At 45.8% G+C, this 20,317-nt stretch overlaps 1 protein-coding gene across 4 annotated transcripts in view; it reads right to left on the bottom strand.

The window, feature by feature from the left end:
* The window catches only part of ARL6 (ARF like GTPase 6), a 955,202-nt gene that overhangs the window by 382,402 nt on the left and 552,483 nt on the right, over positions 1–20,317 (bottom strand). For all 4 annotated transcript variants that reach the window (XM_085603578.1, XM_085603577.1, XM_085603576.1 and 1 more), the window contains one exon: positions 5,752–5,846. In XM_085603578.1, the coding sequence (XP_085459704.1) occupies positions 5,752–5,846 (95 nt within the window). The remainder of the gene's footprint in view (positions 1–5,751; positions 5,847–20,317) is intronic.

Raw genomic sequence — 20,317 nt, 5'->3', positions numbered from 1 at the left:
CAGTTCCCGAAGTCTCCGCTTCACCCCCAGGAAGCTCTGCCTCTGTCTCTGCACATGCTGGGTGAAGTCCGGATAAAAATTCACCGACGCATTCTGGAAGGGGACTGGGCCCGTCACCCTCGAAGCTTGCAGGATAGCGTCCCGATCTCGAAAGTGAAAGAGCCGGGCGACAATCGGCCGCGGCGGGGCACCCGCCTTGGGCCGCCCGCCCGGCATCCTATGGGCCCTTTCCACCGCAAAAAACTTCCCAAGGCCCTTAGGCTTAAGATGATTGAGGACCAAATCTTCCACAAGCAGGTCCGTCGAAGCCTCATCCGAGGACTCCGGGACCCCGATGACGCGCACGTTATTGCGCCTGGACCGGCTCTCGAAGTCCTCCAGCCGGCGGGCGGCGAGGTCACTCTCGGCCCTCAGCTTCCGGACCTCGTTCTGCAAATCCGCGACATCATCAGCGAGGCCCGCGGTCTTGTGGTCCAGGTTCTTAACTCGTTCGTTTGTCTTGCCCAGGTCCGAGCGGATCAAATTGACATCCACCAGGATGGCATCCACCTTATGCGCCAGGGCCTCGAATTGCCTCCCCATCGAGGTCTGCATCCCGTCAAGCGCGCCCATGACATCCTGCAGGGATAGCTCCGGTGTCCCAGGCGAGTCCTCCTTCTGGGCATCCGGCGCCTGGCTCGGTCCACTCGGCGATGTTTTCAGGAGGGCGTAGCGGTCCATACTGTTGACTTGGGAATACGTTCCCCGCCTGGTGGACTTAGTCTTCAACCGATCCCCTTCTGCCTTGCCCGACATAATGGACTCCAGGCAGTCCAATGCAGTGAAGACCGCTCCCTCTCAGAGAGAGGAATAAGGAGTGAGCAGGTCCGCCTTGTGCTGCCAGAGTAGCCCGCCGAGCGTCCCTGGGGTTATAAAGCCACCCAGAGCTCTACAGTGTCCGGGCAGACAAAGGGAACGAAACCGAAAGTGAAAGAGCGAGGGCCTCCGTCCGACAGTTCACACCTCACCAGGCCGTTGTTGATCAACTAGGAGTCGGGCATCCTGCCAACTCTAGCCCCTGGCATCTCCGGGAGTTAGGCCGCAATCTTTCGCCCGTCGTAAGTCCGGTTCCCGATGGGCGATCCGACCGCGGATAGTATCAATCGCCTCCCTGACAACTCAGCAACACGATGCCATGCATACCGTCAGGATTAGAGACAGGATAGTCGACGGAGGGCGCGAGGGTCTCGGGAGCTCTAAGCTCACGCGGCCATCTTGGTCAAGCGCTAGGCTCCTCCCAACAAAGGCATTTTTGATGCTTTATGGAAACTGGAACATGAAAGTATACGTCCTGAAGATCTATGGAGCACATCCAGTCCCCTTGATGGAGTTGAGGAAAAATGTGGTGCAGTGCTAGCATCCAAAATCTTTCTTTGCAGATGAATTTGTTTAAGCGCCTTAAATGAAGTATGGGTCTGTACTCCCGAGTTGGACCTTTATTTACAACTAGGAAGTAACAGGAATAAATTCCTTATTGATTTTGCGATACAGGAACTTCCTCTATAGCGTCTTTTTGCAACCTGGATTGTTGCTGTTGTGATGACCAGTGAGGGGTTTGAACCCTCTGCTGGACATGCCGGTGATCATAAGGCCGTTATCTGCACCTGAATTCTTTACGTTTTGAAAGGCCGACTGCCTTCAGGGTGTCCAATTCGGATTTGATTTTGAACATCTCATCATCGGCATGGGTGCCGAACAGGGAGTTGCGCTGAAGGGGAGGTTTATGATCCTGCGCTTCGCTTCAGGCTTGAAACCTGTAAGCCGCAGCCAGGCTGAGCGCCTGGTACAGATGCCGTGGGAGTACCCATGTGCTGCAAGATTGGAAGCGTCAGCCGCCACGCTGATCACCTGGTTTGCCACAAGGCTACCTTCCTGTAAGATCTCTTGGCAGTCTTGTTGGTCTTCTTTGGGCAGCTTATTGGTGAACCTTGCAAGAGAGTCCCACAGCGCCCTGTCGTATCTCCCTAGGAGCGCGGAGGCACTAGCCACCTTCATATAAGAAGTAGAAGTGTTGCACATCTTCCCTAGAGAGTCCATATGTTTGCTTTCCTTCTCAGGTGGGACTGAAGAGGAGGCAGTCCCTGGATGCGCCATATTAGCTGCTGCCACTATTACAGAATCCGGAGGTGGATCTGTTCTAAGAATCAGAGGGTCCTGGTCAGGAGCTTTGTACTTTTTAATAATGTGTGGTGGAGCCGACCCTACCGTGGCCGGACTCAAAAAGTTTGTAGAGCTGATTCAAGCAGCCCCAGAACCAGAGGGAGCAGAGGCCTTGCTGAGGACCTGTGACGGACTGTCTCAAATATTACTGATAAAGAGGTAGCCGGCGTAGGCACTTCAATGTTCAGCTTATTGGCACCCCTGCTTGGGACTTAATTGAAGGTGGTCACGTCATCCACTGGAGACACTCTAACTGGCGGGATAGGAGATACTGTTGGTGATGTCCCGAACAGAAGATCAAGAGGACGCTATAGACCAAGAAGGTGATCTCGGTCTTTGTGATCTGGTAGAGCAAGAGAGGTGGGATCTAGATCGTCTGAGAGGTGTTCTGGTTCAAGATCTTTGTGTAGAAAGAGATCTCGTTCTCCTTGGAGATCTGTGTGGAGATCTTCCAGCTGTCATCGTGGGTGGGGGACCAGCAGAAACGCGGGAACGAGTGTAAGTTTGTGAGAAGTCTGATCCTGGACTTCTTTGTGGGACTCACTAATGTTTGACACTCTGCAACCACCGTGGAGACAGGTTAACAGGAGGCTTTTTTCGGAGCCAGAGAGCCCTCCGGTGTGATTTGTACGATTCTGATATTTGGAGAAGATGATGTTTCTCTTGACGTCTGGATTTTGACATCGATCTCCATCGTCCATGTGCCTCCGTCGACGATGAGGGGAGCCTCGGCGCCTTGATGGTCGCCACTGTCGTGGAATTTTTCGAAGGCGAAAGAGCCATTCGCTGCTTCTTCGATACCGGTGAGAGGTGTGGAGAGGTAGGTCTAGACTTCGTGCCTCTCGATGATGAACAGCGACCTAAAGGTGGCAACATCGGTGTCGACATGTGCTCGCCCGACGGCGATGCGCTCGACACCGACCGTCTATGTTCCAACAGCGGTGGAGTTCTTGACGCCGACCGCTGCAGCGTAGTCGCCGAGTGGTGATGAGGCGACTTTCCTGATGTTGACCCAAGTCCGCTTTTGAGCGTCGAATTGCACTTTGCAGGTCTTACGTCCTCTGAGCATTGCTCCAGAAAGGGGTCTCGATGTCGACTTGCCTTTCGTAGGCATCGGCGCTGATTGCCTCAACTGCAACTTTCCCTTAGACATCGATGCATGCTGTCTAGGTTTCTCTGACATTGATCGTGACGCTGAAGGTGAACAGTCAGGTACTTTCCTTGACGGTGATCTCTTTCTCATTGACGGTAAGGCAGAGTGATGTCTCTTCTCTGCTCTGCTCTACCCATGCTTTCTTATTTGTCACAAGAGGTGGGCTGTTTGAAAGCATGGCTGCCTCCAAGGCCACTTGTTGATCCCTTTCCCCTCTCCGGCAAGGCATGCAGCTTGATCTTCTCTCTGTCTCAAATTGTCCTCCTGGAAAAATGTTGGCAGTAGTAACACTTGTCAGGATTGTGTGAAGATGGTAAACACACAATACAGGCAAGGTGTGGGTCTGATTTTACCATTTTCTTCCCACTAGAAGGACATTTATTAAATAATGCTGTCATTTCTGACAGTAAGTATTTTTAAATTGGTCAGAACTCGGTTAGAAAAGGTATCCAGCAGTCAAAGACGTCGAATGAAGTAGAAATACTCTACAGAAAACCAATTCTTGGTAGAAAAGGCCAAAAACTGAAGAGCTCAATGCTCCAGGATCCTCACAGAAGAAGCCGGAAAGAACTGACCTAACTGTCATCCGTGGGGCATGATGGGAGCAGGAAGGTCTTGGAGGTCTTAAAGGCACGGCGCCAGTTTATTACTGTTGTGGTTTTATCTAAGCAGCCTATGGGCTAACTGTCTGCTATTACTTGCCTTTTTCTTTGAAAATAAAAGGCTATGTTGAACACTAGAGAAGTGCATGTGCTATTTTACAGAAATGCTATATAAACATATTTTTATTTTCAATGAAAAATCCAATGCAATCTTGGCATCCTAGCCTGTTGAATGGCTGCATGTTTATGTATGTATATACATGTATATATACATGTATATATATATATGTATATTTGAAGGTACTACGTACATGTTTTAGCTAGACATACATATGTATAGGTATTTAGTTTATGCTCCGGGGGTCTACGCACGTGGGCGGGACTATTCAGTGCTTTTGACTACTGATGAGTATCCCCTAGAAAAGGATAGGAGTTTCTCATTCACCAAGGACATCTGATACAAAGGAAGGACTTCACTCAAGAGTATTCACCGCTCCCAAATGGAATAAAATTAAGATTAGTAAAATTAAACTTGTAGTCTGTGAATACCAAAAAAAACCAGTAAACTTGCATTAAAGTACAAGTTTACCACAGTGAATCAGGCCCCTAGTGTGCTTCAACAAACCAGGCGTGTATGATCCTCCTGCTTTTAAACGGTGGACTAGAGCAGGATCTGGGGATTCAGGCACAGATATTATCAGATGAACCGACAAACTTAACAGCAGGCTATGTTTAACATCGGGCTAGTTGTGCTTATTCTTTATAGCCTAATGGGTGGTTGGTCACAGAGTGCGGTAGGATATCTGTGTTTTCAGGGAAGGTATATGCCCAGGTAGATGAAAAGGGTCGGTGTATTATGGATAGTTTGCCAGAGTCTCAACTGAGAATAATAGCCCCTTTCACTGTGTTCAAGAGGAAGTGTGGTACTGTGAGCATATGTCTTCATGCCAACCCTAGAGAACAAATTGGGCAGTAACTGAGATTGTACAATTAAAAAAATTCAGGGGCCATTTTAATAACTTCTCTGTGTATAGACTGGGATTAATTTGATCTTGTCATCTGTGGGGCAAGTCACTGGCCTCTAAAATCTGTACGCACTGTAACATACTGCATTAGGAGTCAAGGAGGTCTAGGTGGTTATGACTGGACAATGGACATACTTACTAAGACTTAGGCAAGAAAAGGAAATGTTTATCTTTGTTATGAGACAATAGAAGAAGACTTTGAATATGTTCTTAAATCGGGGCACTGAGAAGATGTCAGCGCCCAAGAAGACAATATGTTGAAGACATTTCTTAGGGAACTGTGTAGAAACAAATTATCCCCTATGAAAACAATTACAAACTTAGATTTAGCAATCCAAACTTGAGCCTCATTTCTTTGTCAGGTACATTAAAACAACAGTTAAGAAATGTTGCCTCACCATGACTTTTGTGAGATTATTTCTTGCCTCTTAAGTGTAAGGCACGCACTGGAAATCCGTGCTTAGAAGGGAAGTTGGCATCCATTTCCTGGCAATAGAAGCTTAAGTGTCTATTCTTACATTTTGTAAGATGCAGAAATTGAGATACATATTTTGTCATTACAGTCTCCCCACTTTGCGTTTAAAGAGCGAATCTTGTGCGTCTTTAGCTGGCAAGGGACTCGGCTGCAGTCACTCCAGATAAAAAGGGCAACATGTGAACTAAATACATTTCTATCAATTGACGTTTAGCCCAATTCACTGACACCCAGCATCTAATTTTTAAGATTAATTATAGTCTAATCACTAAACCAAGGATAATCAAACAATCTCACCTGCATGGTTAAGGAGGGTATCAAGTTCTTCTTTGGCCACAACCATTCTTAGCCTGTCACTGCTGTCAATGACAAAGATAATTGCCTGCCCTTCTCTGCAAACCAAAATACAAATTTAAGAGTTACTCAATCAATAGGACTGATTAATTGTAACAATGTATTGTACTTTCCTGTGACAGTGTTCTGATAGTGGAACTAAACACTTCCGCTAAGAGTTGTAATATTTAAAGTTTTTCACAGTGGATACTACATGCCTGTGAACAACTTGCTTCAGCCGCTCATAATGCACAATGTGTTGGATCCGGTTGTAGAGCTGGTCATTAATAAGACCAGCAGCGGTAACAAAAGGGAGTCTAGGACTAGGGGAGGAGTGGAGTATTTATGTTTCTTGGGTTTGACACTCTCCTATTCCCAATTTGAAAGAACAGTTTACAAATGCATGGAAAAGACAAGAGGGGACAAGCTTCAAGTCAACATGTTCAAAATGTGTACTATGCAGGGTTTAGTCTGTGCAAGAATTTCAGTCATGTGAAGGTTAGCTTAGCTTACTTGATGCTGTGTGCAAATGTGTGCACTTAAATGTAAGTTTTGCTAGCATAAATGCTGCCAAGACGTTTCACAGGAAGCAAGAAATATTACGACAGTTGTCTTTACCTAGTTATCAGATTGCGGATAGAAACCTTACCTGATATGTATAAGCTTATACATTTTTGATGTGGACAGAAGCCTTGGCTATGGACTTTGTAACTCTCAACAGGTGTGCAGAGACCAGAAGAGAAGGCAAACATCTGATTCTTATGTACAAATAGCCAAAACAGTGGAGCTTGCAGCAACGAGAATGAATACATTAAAGTCTACCCATTTGATCAAAGAGAAAGATTGCCAATTCATTAGCTATAAAAGGCTGTATGTTATGTTATTGACACTTTTAAAGCGCGACAAATACTCGGAGGTGTCCTGGCGCTGTTTAGAAGTCCTGAGGGGACAAGCCTGTGAATTGCAAGCGACATGGGATGAGAGGCTAGTCATACCGGAAGAACCAGGTCTTAAGTTCCTTTCTGAAGGACATCAGGTCAGGCAAGGTTCTAAGGTAGAGTGGTAGCTCATTCCAAGCCTTAACGGCTCCGTAAACAAAACTTCTACCTCCCCAACGGGCCTTCCTGATACGAGAAACTTGAGCCTGTTTTGTTCCTTTTGATCGTAGGCTTCTTCCCGGGACGTACCATTGTATACGCTGCTTTAAAAATTCTGGGCCTAGTCCATGCAAGGCCTTAAATGCCATGGACAGCGCCTTAAAACGTATACGGCTTTTGATAGGGAGCCAATGAAGTGTTCTTCTTTCCAAAGTAACTGAGGAAAATCTGGAGGAGCCTGTAAGTAGACGGACTGCCGCATTCTGCAGGATCTGTAATTTGTTCAGTATGCTTTGCTGCGCGTTCAGATAAAGTCCATTACAGTAGTCCAGTCTAGCTGTTACCAAAGCCCTTACCACCATATGCCTGCTATCTCGAGGGAGCAGGGGTAACACTTTCCTCATCATTCTGATGGTGTACCAGGTTTTAGATGTTAATACTTTTATTTGGTGCTCCAGGGTGAGATTATCGTCCAGTATTATACCGAGGTTTTTCACCTTTCTGGCTGGAATTGGGAGAGAGCCCAAGGAGTCGGGCCAGCAGGCAGTGGTCCAAAAGTTAGAGGTGTTACCAAACAATATGACCTCGGTTTTGTCTGAATTTAGTTTGACAGTTTTCGGACATCCAGCTGCTCACTGCCCCCATACACTCCCGCAGACGCAATTCCAAATCCGCCTCCCCCCCAGGTGTCAGTGATACAACAGTTTGTGTATCATCTGCGTAGGAGGTGATACCGAACCCATAGGACCCTATAACGGGTGCCAGCGCGCTAACGTAAATGTTAAAAAGGGTGGGACTGAGTGATGACCCCTGAGGGACCGCGCAAGGTGTAAAGAAAGGTTTCGACTGGAACTCCCCCAGGGTCACCACTTGTTTTCTGTCGGCTAGAAAAGATTTGATCACCGGGCCCATGTAAAACTTCAACACAAAGTAGTATCTATTGCTGTATGTGTCCGAATACTGCTCTGCTTCTACAGTGCTGCTTTTTGGAAAGCCAGCCAGGGGGTTTCCGACACTGCTTTACAGGAGTGTAAAGTCTTTAACTGTTTTGTCCGCACTCTCATGTCACCGATTGTCTAGACTTTGAATTTATGCAATGTTTTGGAAAATCAGCTTTGCTTCAAATATAGTGCTAATATTCAAAGAATTATTGCAGGAATTCATTAAATTACTTGGTGTGGGTGTTTCTGCTGTTTGCTGAATTGTTGTTCCCATTTGCCAGCCTTCAAATATACATGCTACCCGAGCACACCTGTCCAAGACAATAAGCCTTCTGGCCATTCTGAACATCATGCTAGAGCAGAACGGAGGGGAGTGAACTAGGACCGGAGGAAGATGTCCATGACAGATGAGCTCTCTAAGTTTGGACACGCTGACAGATTGGTATTTTATGGCCTTGAAGCTTTGTTTTGCTGGGAAACCGTTTCCCCTCTATTTTCTCATGCTGCCTATCCCCAGACATTCTTAATTATATCTGGCACTGACAGAATTCTTACATAATCCGCAGGTGGTGTTCTCTATTACAGCACTGCAGTCTTTAGGGCTTCAGTACAAATTACTCGAAACTACTACTTCCTAGGCCACAGAGTTTGACGCTTTAAGGGGCACTTGCTCCCTTTTGATACAAAGACATTTAAGCACTGAGAGACAGTCCACAAGCCTGCTGGGTTGGTGAAAGTCCTCCCCTTTGCCTTCCAAGCAAAGGTCTGCCCACTTAGTAGGAGGCAGTTTTTCGCAAAAGTGCTTCTGCAATTGCAGCGGAAAGACTTTAATCAAAACAGAAGGTTGAGTAGGATACAAACATGCTGTGGCAAACTCAACATTTCTAGGTCTCACGTAGGCAGCGCATGCGCGGTTTCTTCGAGACATGCTGTATTCAGGATAGGGGCTTTAAACTCCACCCATGTTCCACCTATGTATTTTATTGGCTCATTTCAGTGCCTTTCAGAATTGTTTGTATTTCATTGCTTAATTTCTTTAATAGTACCACCTTTCTCTCTCTTTAATACCGCCTTCTCTTCAGTTGTAACCTTCCATAGGGCAGCCCCTCTTACATGTGACTTAACTTGGAACATTTTATTTTTGCTTTCTCAGCACGCTTTTGTTAATGACTTCTTCAACATAGCTGGAATTGTAGGCACAATAGCCCTCTCGGACTGCACTTCCCCGACAAGTCCTTTCTTCGCGCTGCAGCTGCCTTCTTCTCCTCGCTCCTGCTTGTTAATAATTATTTAGGTATGTGGGCTTTAAGTTTAAGTTTTGTTTTATATATTTATTTTAATAGATATGGGCTTTAAGTTTGTTTTTTAAAATGTATTAATTTTATTAGCATTCACAGCACACCGTGCTTTAGCTTTACACGTTTAGAGCGAAGGTGTGGCATGCTCGATTGCTACAAAAGTTTAAATTATTGAGAAAAAAAGGCAGGCGGCCGCTGCCTTTCTTTTCTATTTATTTACATTTGTAGCGTTCGCTAAACACGCCTCTTTAGCTTCACACATTTAAAGCTAAAGCGCAGGGTACTGCGATTGCTACAAAAGTAACTATATAGAAATAATCCCTTCAACATGGCGTCTGCCAGCCTTTACCTTCTATTTATTCACTTTGATAGCATTAACGGCATGCCGCGCTTTAGCTTTACACATATAAAGTTATGCACGCGCCATACTACAAAGGCTAAAAACTCCCCCCAAAAATTGTCCGCTCTCGTTCCAATTAAGGCCTACCCCGTACACTGTTGTTCTTTTACCCATCTGCTTCCTCTCTCTTACGCTTGTCTGTGTGCTCTATCTACGGCTTCCACCACCCCCACCCTTCATGCTGCTTTCCCTGTCACCAAGTTACTTCCACATTCTCTCCACCTTCCCCCGTTGGTGCCTCTGCGTTCTCCTACCCTCAAACTTGGTGCTCCCACCATGTTCCCCCTTAATGCTTTCACACATTTTACTTTATTTTTAGTCACCGATCCAACACGGATCGGTAACCAAAGTGAAAAAAGCACTTGCAATGCAATAGGTCTCACATTAGTGAACTTTTAGCTATTGCCATTTCTAATGCTAGTGTTTGTTTTTTGTAAAAATATTTACGACACTGCATAATTCTATTTCCCTATTAGGTCTAAAACGAAAAGTGCAAAAGCACAGGCTGTTATTAGGTGCCCCTGTGGAGTTGTAAAGTACTGCACCCTTAATGCACATATAAATATATATATTACAACTGAGCATAAGTTTCCATTTCGGTTTTTAATAGAAATGACAGTTTCGTTAGCTTGCGTTAGAAAAATGCACTATTGTTGTTTATTTAGCTTTATTTCACAAACAAAAATAAATAAACAACAATGGTGCATTTTCAAAAAGCAAACTAACAACAATCGCACTTCCAATATAAACAAATGAAAATGTATGCTCACCAGGAATCTTGCACTTTATAATTCTATTAAGGGTGGAGTACCTGATTGACTAATAGAGGTCCCCTTACAACTCGGCAGGGACAGCTAGTAATAGCCTCTGGTACTGCACCCTTTCCTTCATTCCTGGAATTCCATTTACTATTACTGGGATATTTTTAAACAAAAAATAAATTTAGTCTTTGCAACATCAGGAGCTCAAAGTTTTACTAAGGCGAGACCTATTGAATTGCAAAAGCTTGTTTATTCTTCTTTAGAACCAAGGTGCAAGGAGTTTTCTCCGTGTACACGGGGAAATAGTTTATTTTCCTTTCTCGTGTCCACCATGCCTTACAGGGCATGGCGGGGCAGGAGCCTACTAGTGCATTAAGCCCTTCGGTGCTCATGACGGAGCGGTTCAGTCATGAGCCATGGTGGGAGTGTGCTCATGCCGGAACCGCTCCTTCACGGCACCCACCCATGGGGGAAGCGCTGACCCACCCACCCATGGGCAGCCCAACATTGTGCCACAAAGGGGGATGGCAGCCGAAGAGCTTCCACTGCCACCCCCGACACCCCGACCCCCTCGGCGATCCTGTGAGGTCAGCGCGCAAAGCGCGCGCAGACGTCATCAGCAAGCGCTGGATGCCTGGAAATATCCAGGTGAGAAGCAGGTACGTTTCTGTGCTCCGGTGGGGCAGGGCAGATCAGCAGGCATTGAGGCATCATGGGAGAGGAAAGAGTGTTTCCTCTCCCCTGATGTCTCAATGCAGGGCATTCCTGCTGCATGATCGCGCACAGCAGCAGGAATGCCCCCACTAGACACCAGGGATGTATTTTTTCTTGAAAGGAAGAGACCCCTTGAGCAAGGGTCGCTTTCTATGGTGTGGTACTTTAAAATTTGGGACCACGTAGGAGGCATGGCCCTACCCTGCCTATTTCGGTATCAGTGGCCAATGCGGTATGTACAAGTGTTTTGCATAACGTGTCATCGATAAATTTACTTTGTATACGATATTACACATTGACTTCGTGGGTTCCATTTTAGAGCGGTAGCCATCTTATGGTTGCCCTCACATAGGCTGCACATTAGGGACAGGCACAGGCCTTCAGAACACATGTGACTTCTATTGACTTCTCTGTGACCTATGCTAACTGGCTCCACTGCCCAAGGTCAGTCCGGTCTCACGAGCTTCCCTTCCTACGGCCACCTGTGATTAGCATCAGGGTTTGACACACCATAAAGCCTTTTCATCCCACACAAGCCTCCGGCTAATCTCTTTCACACCTGACTCTTCCTGCTTTATGGCTTGTTTTACCAACAGGAGGTGCCCGTGTTTATTGGGGTCTGCTGATATCTGATGAGGGATCTGAGCCTCGCTGGGTAAATAATTGTGGGCTGGCTGAACTGGAATGTGGGATGGGCATCATGACTCTGCCTTTTCGTTTGTAATGAATACACATGAATGACCATATCGTAAAACGAGGAATGTGTGCCTGAAGCATGATATTTTGTATATAAAGAGAAGACTGGTTTTGTAATGTTGAGCAGTCTCCTGAGAACATACCCGTGTGTACTTCTAGGATTGCTGTTACTGGCTGCAGTCAATAATAAAACGATCTTTGACCCCACCGCAAGACTCTGTGTTTCTGTGGTCCAAGACAGGAAGAACTCGAAGTCATAAGGTGCTACCCCTGGCACCGCTGGGTTCCTAAATAACCCAGTACTTCAGTTGGCGCCCAACGTTGGGCGATTTCAGCGGTACTGGTCCAAGCCAGAGGTTCGTGAGGAGCTTTGAGTGGAAATTCTGGAGGAAGGCCGCCACTACATCGACCCCTGCATGTCGACGTGGTCCGAAAGTCTTTGCTGCGAGGTTCCCCGCTTGCTGACGGCTACGAAGGACTGCTGCCCTGACTATCGCCCTGTTTTGGACCCTTGATAATTTGGTAGAGCGAAACGATTAACCGAGTCTTCTGGTGACGTCATCGATACCTCAGTTAAGTATAAGTGGAGCGCCTCCTAATTCTTAGTTTGGTTCTTAGTTTTGGTATCCCTTCGGGACCGCTTTGATTTGGAGCTTGCAAGCGCCAAAGCCGAAGGACTCGTGTATTCACGAGACTATCGCGTTTTGATAGTCCTTTGAAGTTTGAAACTAGACTAGTGAGCAAAGATGCCTAAAAGGGATTCCCAATTAGAGGATTCGTGTCCGGTTCCTCCAATTGGAACTCCAACTTATGAGCTTTATGTAAAACATGGCGTGGGCCCCATTGCATATAATGAAGTATGGATCCGTTACACCAGAAAGGACGGTGTTTAAAAATGGCCCCAAAATGGTAGTTTCGATAAAGATATCTTAGACAATTTGGAAGTTAAACTATTTAAAAAGGAAGCCCGGCCGGCGATGTTTGACTCTTTCCGCCTATGGCGAAAGGAAGCCAAACAGAAGGAAATCAAGTTAGCGAAGAAAAACAAAAGAGAGAGAGGTATGTCGGTTATGCAAGCAGCTGTACAATTTAAAGATAATGAGGAGGAACAAATGAATGAGCAGTTACATAGACAGCGTAAACTAGGGATCGATAAATGTTACCCAGTTTTACCGCACCTTCAACAGAATGTGTTAGAAGAAAAGGAGAAAGATCCCCTAATGTCACATCTGCTGAGTTCGCCACCTCCGTATGCGCAGAGTGCTACAGCACCTCCACAACCCTTGAATGCACAGCCTCCAGTTAATGTGCCGCAAGCCTTACTGCAGCCGCCAGCTCCTCCTCAACTGGCTCCAACTCCTATGGTGCAGCCCTCTCAAGGGCCGCCAAGTTCGCTACCTGTCTCTTCTGCGCTTCCTGCGACTTTGCCTAGTACATCAGCTGCCTCCCTTGGCGCTCTTCCTGATACTACCACTGTACCTGTATCTGCACCCGTTTTTCTTCCCTCTGTCTTTCCCCTCGTTCTTGCCTCAACTTCTCCTTCTGCACGACAACGAATAGCTAGTGTAGTCACTAGTTTAATGTCGCCTCTCTTTGGGTCATCTAGTATGACCCCTGGTTCACAGCGTAAGCAGTTGCGTAGTCAGCTGCCTGATTCTGGAGAGAAAGAGGTATTAGAGCATATGGCACGTAGGTGGATTGTTTTTTCTTCACTCTATGATGTAGAGTCAGTTGTTAATGTTTTTCACCAATGGGAAGCCCCAAAACAGAGGTATGTGTTTGAGAAAATGTGTGAATTCCTCTGTGAGGAATTGGAAGATCATGGTAGAGACACAAGCTCACATTCTCAGCGTGTTTGGGTACATGTCCCGTGGAAACGATCTGAAGTAATAGCGCTTAAACAGACATTGCCTGATCCCCGTAAAAACCCTGCAGGATATTATAAGGAGCTGTCAGAGACGGCAGGATCATGTATCATGAATCTAGCCGACATAGATATGTTGTTTGGAAATGTTGTTCCACAGCCTTTGTGGGGATCAATTCGTAATGTAGATCACGATGCAGAACTAGGTGGCACATGGGCTAATATCATTGCTGCAGATACTAGACAAGTTGGTGGTGCGAAACCTGAGCCCTTAGTAGCAGAACTCCCTGGTAGAATTATTGCTTACATGAAGACTTTAATGCTGTTTGAAGAAACATTTATTGACCACAGTGGTCAAGATATGAGTACTGAAGGTGGTCAACGATTATTTGTTGATAAATTTGTGCATAATTTGCTTCCTGAATTGTGTAAGAAGTTAATAGATTCAGAGAGTTCTTGGGCTGTTTCCTCATCAGCGCAAATACTGGCTACTGCACAGTATTACGAAAATAGAGAGAAGGATGAGAAAGATAAATCAGACAAGAAAACGAAAGAATTAAAAACGAAGGTCCTTTTACAGCAAGCTTACCAGCCACGTGGTGGCCAGAGTAATTATCAGCAACCGCCACAGTTTCAGAGAAACGTGCAAAGGTACGAGTATTCTCAACTGCGCGTTTCTGTAGGCCCTAATCAATGTTCATATTGCAAGGAAGAGGGTCATTTCAAGTATAGTTGTCCTATTCTGTTACAGCGCGCAAATGGCGCTTTTAGCACCAGAGGTAGAGGTGGTCGACAAGCTCCTAGGGGTAGGGGACGCAGGGGACGCAGGAGTGGTCCCCAGAACGCGTGTCCTCTTCCATCTCAAAATACGATTAATAGTTTTGATCAAGAAGCAAATGCAACTGGTAGGACAGCTCAGTACTATAACAATGACTATTATAGAGAAGATGAAAATGTAGAAAGTAATGATTACTAGTATAGCCGTAGACAAAGAGAGGGAGTTGTTTCAGTGCCAGTGGTTCAGAGTGGACCGTATGTCAAGGTGACTACAGCGGGTGTGACAGAACCTTTTCTGTTGGATACTGGTGCTGCAAAAAGTTCAATAATGCATTCAAAACTCCCTGGCGCACCTTTGTCTGGCGACACGAACGTTTCAGTAGGTTTTTCTGGCGCCCCAGTTAGGAACCCAATCTCTAGTCCTATGGCCCTTTCTGTTGGACCTTATGAACTGAAAGCACCCCTTATCCTAACGACAGGTTGTGGTGAGAACCTGTTAGGATTAGATTTGTTAAAGAGATTACATGCAACATTATTTTGTTCCCCCTCGGGAGTACAACTTACACTTGGTAGGGAAGTGATTTCTCCAATGTATTTGTCAAGGAATGAACTGCCAGCTGAATTGTCATCTCTTCCAGATGCTCTATGGGCTTCTGGTCTTAATGATGTGGGCCTTTTGAAAATACCGCCATACGTGCTAACTTTGAAACCAATGTTAAATTGCCACGCATTCCCCAGTACAAGATCTCTAATGAGGGCGAAAAAGCGTTGCTAGCGATTATCCATGATCTGATTGAAAAGGATGTAATTGAAGAGACAAGAGGTAACGTTTGCAATAGCCCTGTTTTGCCTGTTTTAAAACGTACTGACCCTTCACAGCCACCTGTTTACAGATTTGTGATCGATCTTAGAGAGGTAAATAAGATTGTTGTGCCACAGTTTCCAGTTGTCCCTGATATAACTGCTTTGTTAACTATGATTCCAGCATCCGCTGCTTGGTTCTCAGTGATTGATTTAAAGAATGCTTTCTTTAGCATCCCAATTGCAGAGGAAAGCAGGGACATTTTTGGCTTCAGTTTAGGAGGTCGTAGCTTCAGTTTTAAACGCGCTCCTCAGGGCTACTGTGAAAGCCCATCATTATACAGCCAAGCTTTAAAAGCACAGCTTGATGCAATTGTTTTACCTAGTGGTGCCACCCTTATCCAGTATGTTGACGATTTACTAATCGCCGCGGATAATGAGGAGATTTGTAAAGAAGCTACGGTGTCATTGTTGCGTCATTTGTCTGCCTTCCATCACAAGGTGTCTCTCTCAAAAGTGCAATATTGTCGACAAGAAGTGACCTACTTAGGTCATCTCTTTTCGAAGGAGGGAAGGAAACTGACCCCAGAAAGAATTCAGGCCATTGCAAAATTGAGCGTGCCAAGAACACAGAGAGAAGTGCGTGCTTTCTTGGGTATCACTTCCTACTGTAGGCAGTGGATCCCAAGTTTTTCTTTGCTGGCAAAACCTTTAATAGCATTGACATGTAAAGATACACCGAATCTCGTCCCATGGTCTGAAGAGTGTCAGAAAAGTTTTTCCGAATTGCGTGAGGCATTATGTTCAGCTCCTGTGTTGGGCACTCCCGACTACAGCAAGCCTTTTACATTGTATGTTCACGAGAAGGAAGGTTGTGCATTGTCAGTGTTGACACAATCTTTTGGAGACAAACAGCGCCCATGTGCGTATTTTTCATCGACCTTGGATCCAGTAGCTAAGGCCTTGCCAAGTTGTTTGAGGGCCACAGCGGCAGCAGCTGTCTCTATTCGACAGTCTGCTGGGTTAGTAATGAATAACACGTTAATTGTGATGGTTCCGCACGCAGTGGACACGTTGTTGAACAGGACCAAGACACAGCACTTAGCTAGTGCTCGATTGTCAGGTTATGAGTTGACACTATTAGCGAGCCATGTACACATAAAAAGATGCAACACATTGAATCCAGCTACTTTATTGCCGATTGCAGCAGACACAGACGAGATTGAACAGCATGATTGTCTGTTTAGAACAGAAGAGGAAACAAAAGGGAGAGTGGATCTTAAAGATACTGCCTTGACTGAGTGTGATGGTACCTTATGAGTGGATGGTTCATGCTTCAAGCTTCCGAATGGTGATACAACTGCTGCATATGCTGTCACGACTTTGCACACGGTGGTTGAGACCGCACGTATACCACATAACTCGGCTCAAGCAGCAGAGCTAATTGCACTTACGAGAGCATGTGCGTTGTCGAAAGGTATGAAGGTGAACATATACACGGATAGTCAGTATGCGTTTGGCGTGGCCCATAGTTTTGGGCGATTATGGAAAGAACGTGGATTCCTGACTGCGCATGGAACCAAAATTCAGAATGGTCAGTTGGTGAATGATCTCCTTGAGTCACTGGCCTTGCCGCTACAAGTTGCGATTGTGAAATGCAGTGCGCACAAGAAAGTTACCGATGATGTTGGTCGTGGTAATGCATTTGCCGATGAAGTTGCGAAAGAAACAGCAAAGAATGTAAATAATCGAATGTATGTTGCAGGCCCTGCAAGATGGGTTGGTGATGTTGGAATGTGTGAAGACACGATAGAGAGCGTGAAGTCCCTTCAAGCTGAAGCCACAGAGAAGGAATTGAGCAAGTGGAGAGAAAGTACGGGTAGATTGGATGAAAAAGGTTGTTGGGTTGATTTGTCAGAACATCAGCGTTGGTTGTTACCCGATGCGCATGTGCTTGCAGTGGTGACAATGGCTCATGGAATGGCCCATATTAGTGTAAAAGGGATTTGTAAGTTGTTGGCTCCAGTATGGCAAAATGCTGGAATTCCTATATGTGCAGAGAATGTGGTCAAGAATTGCATGGTGTGTCTGAAATACAATCCTGGTAGGGGAACCCCAACTCCAGCTGGTCATTTTACACCTCCAACGTATCTGTTCGAGGTTTTGCAGCTAGATTTCATCCACATGGAAAGGTGCAACAATTTAAAATATGTCCTCGTTGTTGTCTGTGCCTTCTCAAAGTGGATAGAAGCATACCCTTTAAAAGACAATACTGCCTTGTTCACAGCTAAAGCCCTTGTCAAAGAATTGTTCCCTAGGTTTGGAATGCCGAGAATGGTCTGGAGTGATAATGGGAGTGAATTTGTGGGTCGAGTGATGAAAGAAGTATGTGAGGGACTAGGCATTAAGCAAAAGTTCCACGCTGCAAATCACCCCCAATCAGCTGAGCTAGTAGAGTGCTACAATGGCACTCTGAAACTTAAATTGGCCAAAATCCAGGCGAGCTCCGGTCTTAAATGGCCTGACGCCCTGCCTTTAGCACTCCTATCAACAAGAATGACTGTGCATTCACGAGTGGGACTTAGTTCCTATGAGATCATTTTTGGCCGGCCAGCCAACATATGGGGTGTGCCAAGACCGACAAAGTTCAGTGAAATCGAACATCCAATACTGCTTGACTATCTGTATGAATGGGCGGCTAAATTGCGTGTTTTACACCAACAGGTGCACGATACTCTGCCGCAGGCCTCTGAAGCTCCAGGACACCCTATCGACCCTGGCTCGTGGGTGCTTATTAAAAATTTTCAACGAAAAAACAATGATGAGCCCCGTTGGATCGGCCCTCACCTCGTGCTTCTATCGACAAGATCAGCGGTTCGAGTGAGAGGGAAAAAGAATTGGATACACGGCGCCCACTGCAAACGGATCCCTTTGCCTCTACCATATGACCGGTGGGTCCAGGAGGGTATCGCTGATTCTGAAACTGACACTGTCCCCCGTTTTGTGCCATTTAGTGATGCACATGTAAAGGGAACGACTTCAGAACGAGAAAGCGACGATATTTTGCAAGAAGCTGTGCCACCGTCAATTCGAATAGACACCACAGAGCCTGAACTCTTGTTTCAAGACCAGACAGTACCTGGCCGAATTCGCTATAACTTGAGGCCAAGGCCTATGGACAAATAAAAATTCCCTTCCCTTACTATTTTTTTTTGTTGATATTATAGCTCTCCCATCTGAAGGACATTTTGATTTTCGAACCACCATCCGGGTTCAGCTGCAGGGTCGCGGTGCCAAGATTTCGGGGTACAGGCCGAAGACGTTAGGTCAACGGTTCTGGCTGGTCTGGGGCGTTCCCTGGACTGACAGGCATACTCCTTAGCAGAAGATACTCACCCGCCGCGAGCGGCACGATTAGAGGATGGAGTTTTTCAAGATGGAGAGACCCGCTGAGGAAATGAACTTTAAGACGAAAATATGTAAAATAATGAAGAGCAAACGTTTTGTGTTATTATGTCTGTTTGCACTAGTTAGTACGATAATGTTTACTGTGGGATATGTATTATTCTCCTCTCAAGTGCCATTTGCACCCACTGTACAGCCTATACCTCCTCCTACTGTCTCCTTACACTCTTTCCACCCTCTGCCTGAACACGAACAAGCTAGACGGTCTGAGTTCGTAAACAACTCGTTTATTCAACTTCTGCACCAGCACCAACTAGTTATGAATACAACCAATTGCTGGGTGTGTGGTTTAATGCCACATACCATTAATAAGGGTATCCCATATCTAGTGCTGCCGTTTAGCTATAATGGATCGTCATGGGCATTCCAGACCATGTTTCTTTTTGCATTAGATGCCTACTCCCCGCGACAACCGCGTTCCATCAGACCTAGCACAAACAATAAGGCCTTAATGAAAGGAGTTGCTGATATGAGCAGAGATATCGACGCATACTCATCTATTCCCAAGGATGAATTGCGAGCTTATGTAGGTTGGAACGCGACGGGGTATAGCATTAGTCTGGGTGACAGGCAGCGAAAAATTTCATCCCCAATTTGGGTCGTACCCCACATAGGTCGGTTCTGTTTACAAGGTAATGGTCAGAATCCAAGAGCTCAACTGGGGAAAAGTGACTGTACTGAAACGTACACTTTTCCATCACAGTTTTCCCCTGCGTTTTTGGCTGCCAAGGGTACATATTTTGTTTGCAATGACCGAGCATATACATGGTTGCCCCCTGATTTCTCGGGCACATGTTATATTGCAAACTTGCTACCGCCAACATTTACTGCTGCCTCTGATTATCACAAGACCAGAGTTGTGAGAGGCGTTGTTAGTCAGGAGGATACTGCGGGTCAGGAAGCGGGAGACTTCTTTTTGGGTTTCCTGCCGTTTTGGGGACCGATGGTCAATAGTAGGAACCTGAGACAACTGACTCGTGTGGTTGAATCCACTGTCAATGTAACGGCTGGTGCCCTTGGTAATTTGACAGCTGAGCTCCAAGCGGATCGCCTCATGACTTTGCAGAACCGTATGGTTCTAGACGTCATACTTGCAGACCGTGGTGGGGTATGTAAGGTCATCCAATCTAGCTGTTGCATTTTCATACCAGATAACGCTCCAACAGTTTATCAAGCCATCTCCAAACTACATAAAATATCTGAATCTATTCACGTGGATAAAGGAGATTGGTCACTGATGGGGTGGTTCTGGGAACTGATATCTGCCTGGGGTTGGAAGATTCTGATGGTCATTGGAATGATCTTAGCCATTCTTTTCCTGTTCTGTCTGTGTGTACAGTGTGCTCCCGCGATATGTGGCCTCTCTGCTACATTATGTGTAAGGAAACCTGTATCAAGGGACGAGCTAAGCAATAGGATGATGCTACAGCAACATCTCCATGACCTTATGAATATAGACCTGGACTCGGATTAATATGAGTATAGTTATTGCCTATGAAAGGGCAAAAGGAGGGTCTGTGGTACTTTAAAATTTGGGACCACGTAGGAGGCATGGCCCTACCCTGCCTATTTCGGTATCAGTGGCCAATGCGGTATGTACAAGTGTTTTGCATAACGTGTCATCGATAAATTCACTTTGTATACGATATTACACATTGACTTCGTGGGTTCCATTTTAGAGCGGTAGCCATCTTATGGTTGCCCTCACATAGGCTG

This window comes from Triturus cristatus, chromosome 1_2 (genome assembly GCF_964204655.1).
Source record: "Triturus cristatus chromosome 1_2, aTriCri1.1, whole genome shotgun sequence".
Classification (NCBI taxonomy): domain Eukaryota; kingdom Metazoa; phylum Chordata; class Amphibia; order Caudata; family Salamandridae; genus Triturus; species Triturus cristatus.
The sequence above is the reverse complement of the archived record's forward strand: the minus strand, read 5'-3'. Positions and strand labels throughout refer to the sequence as shown.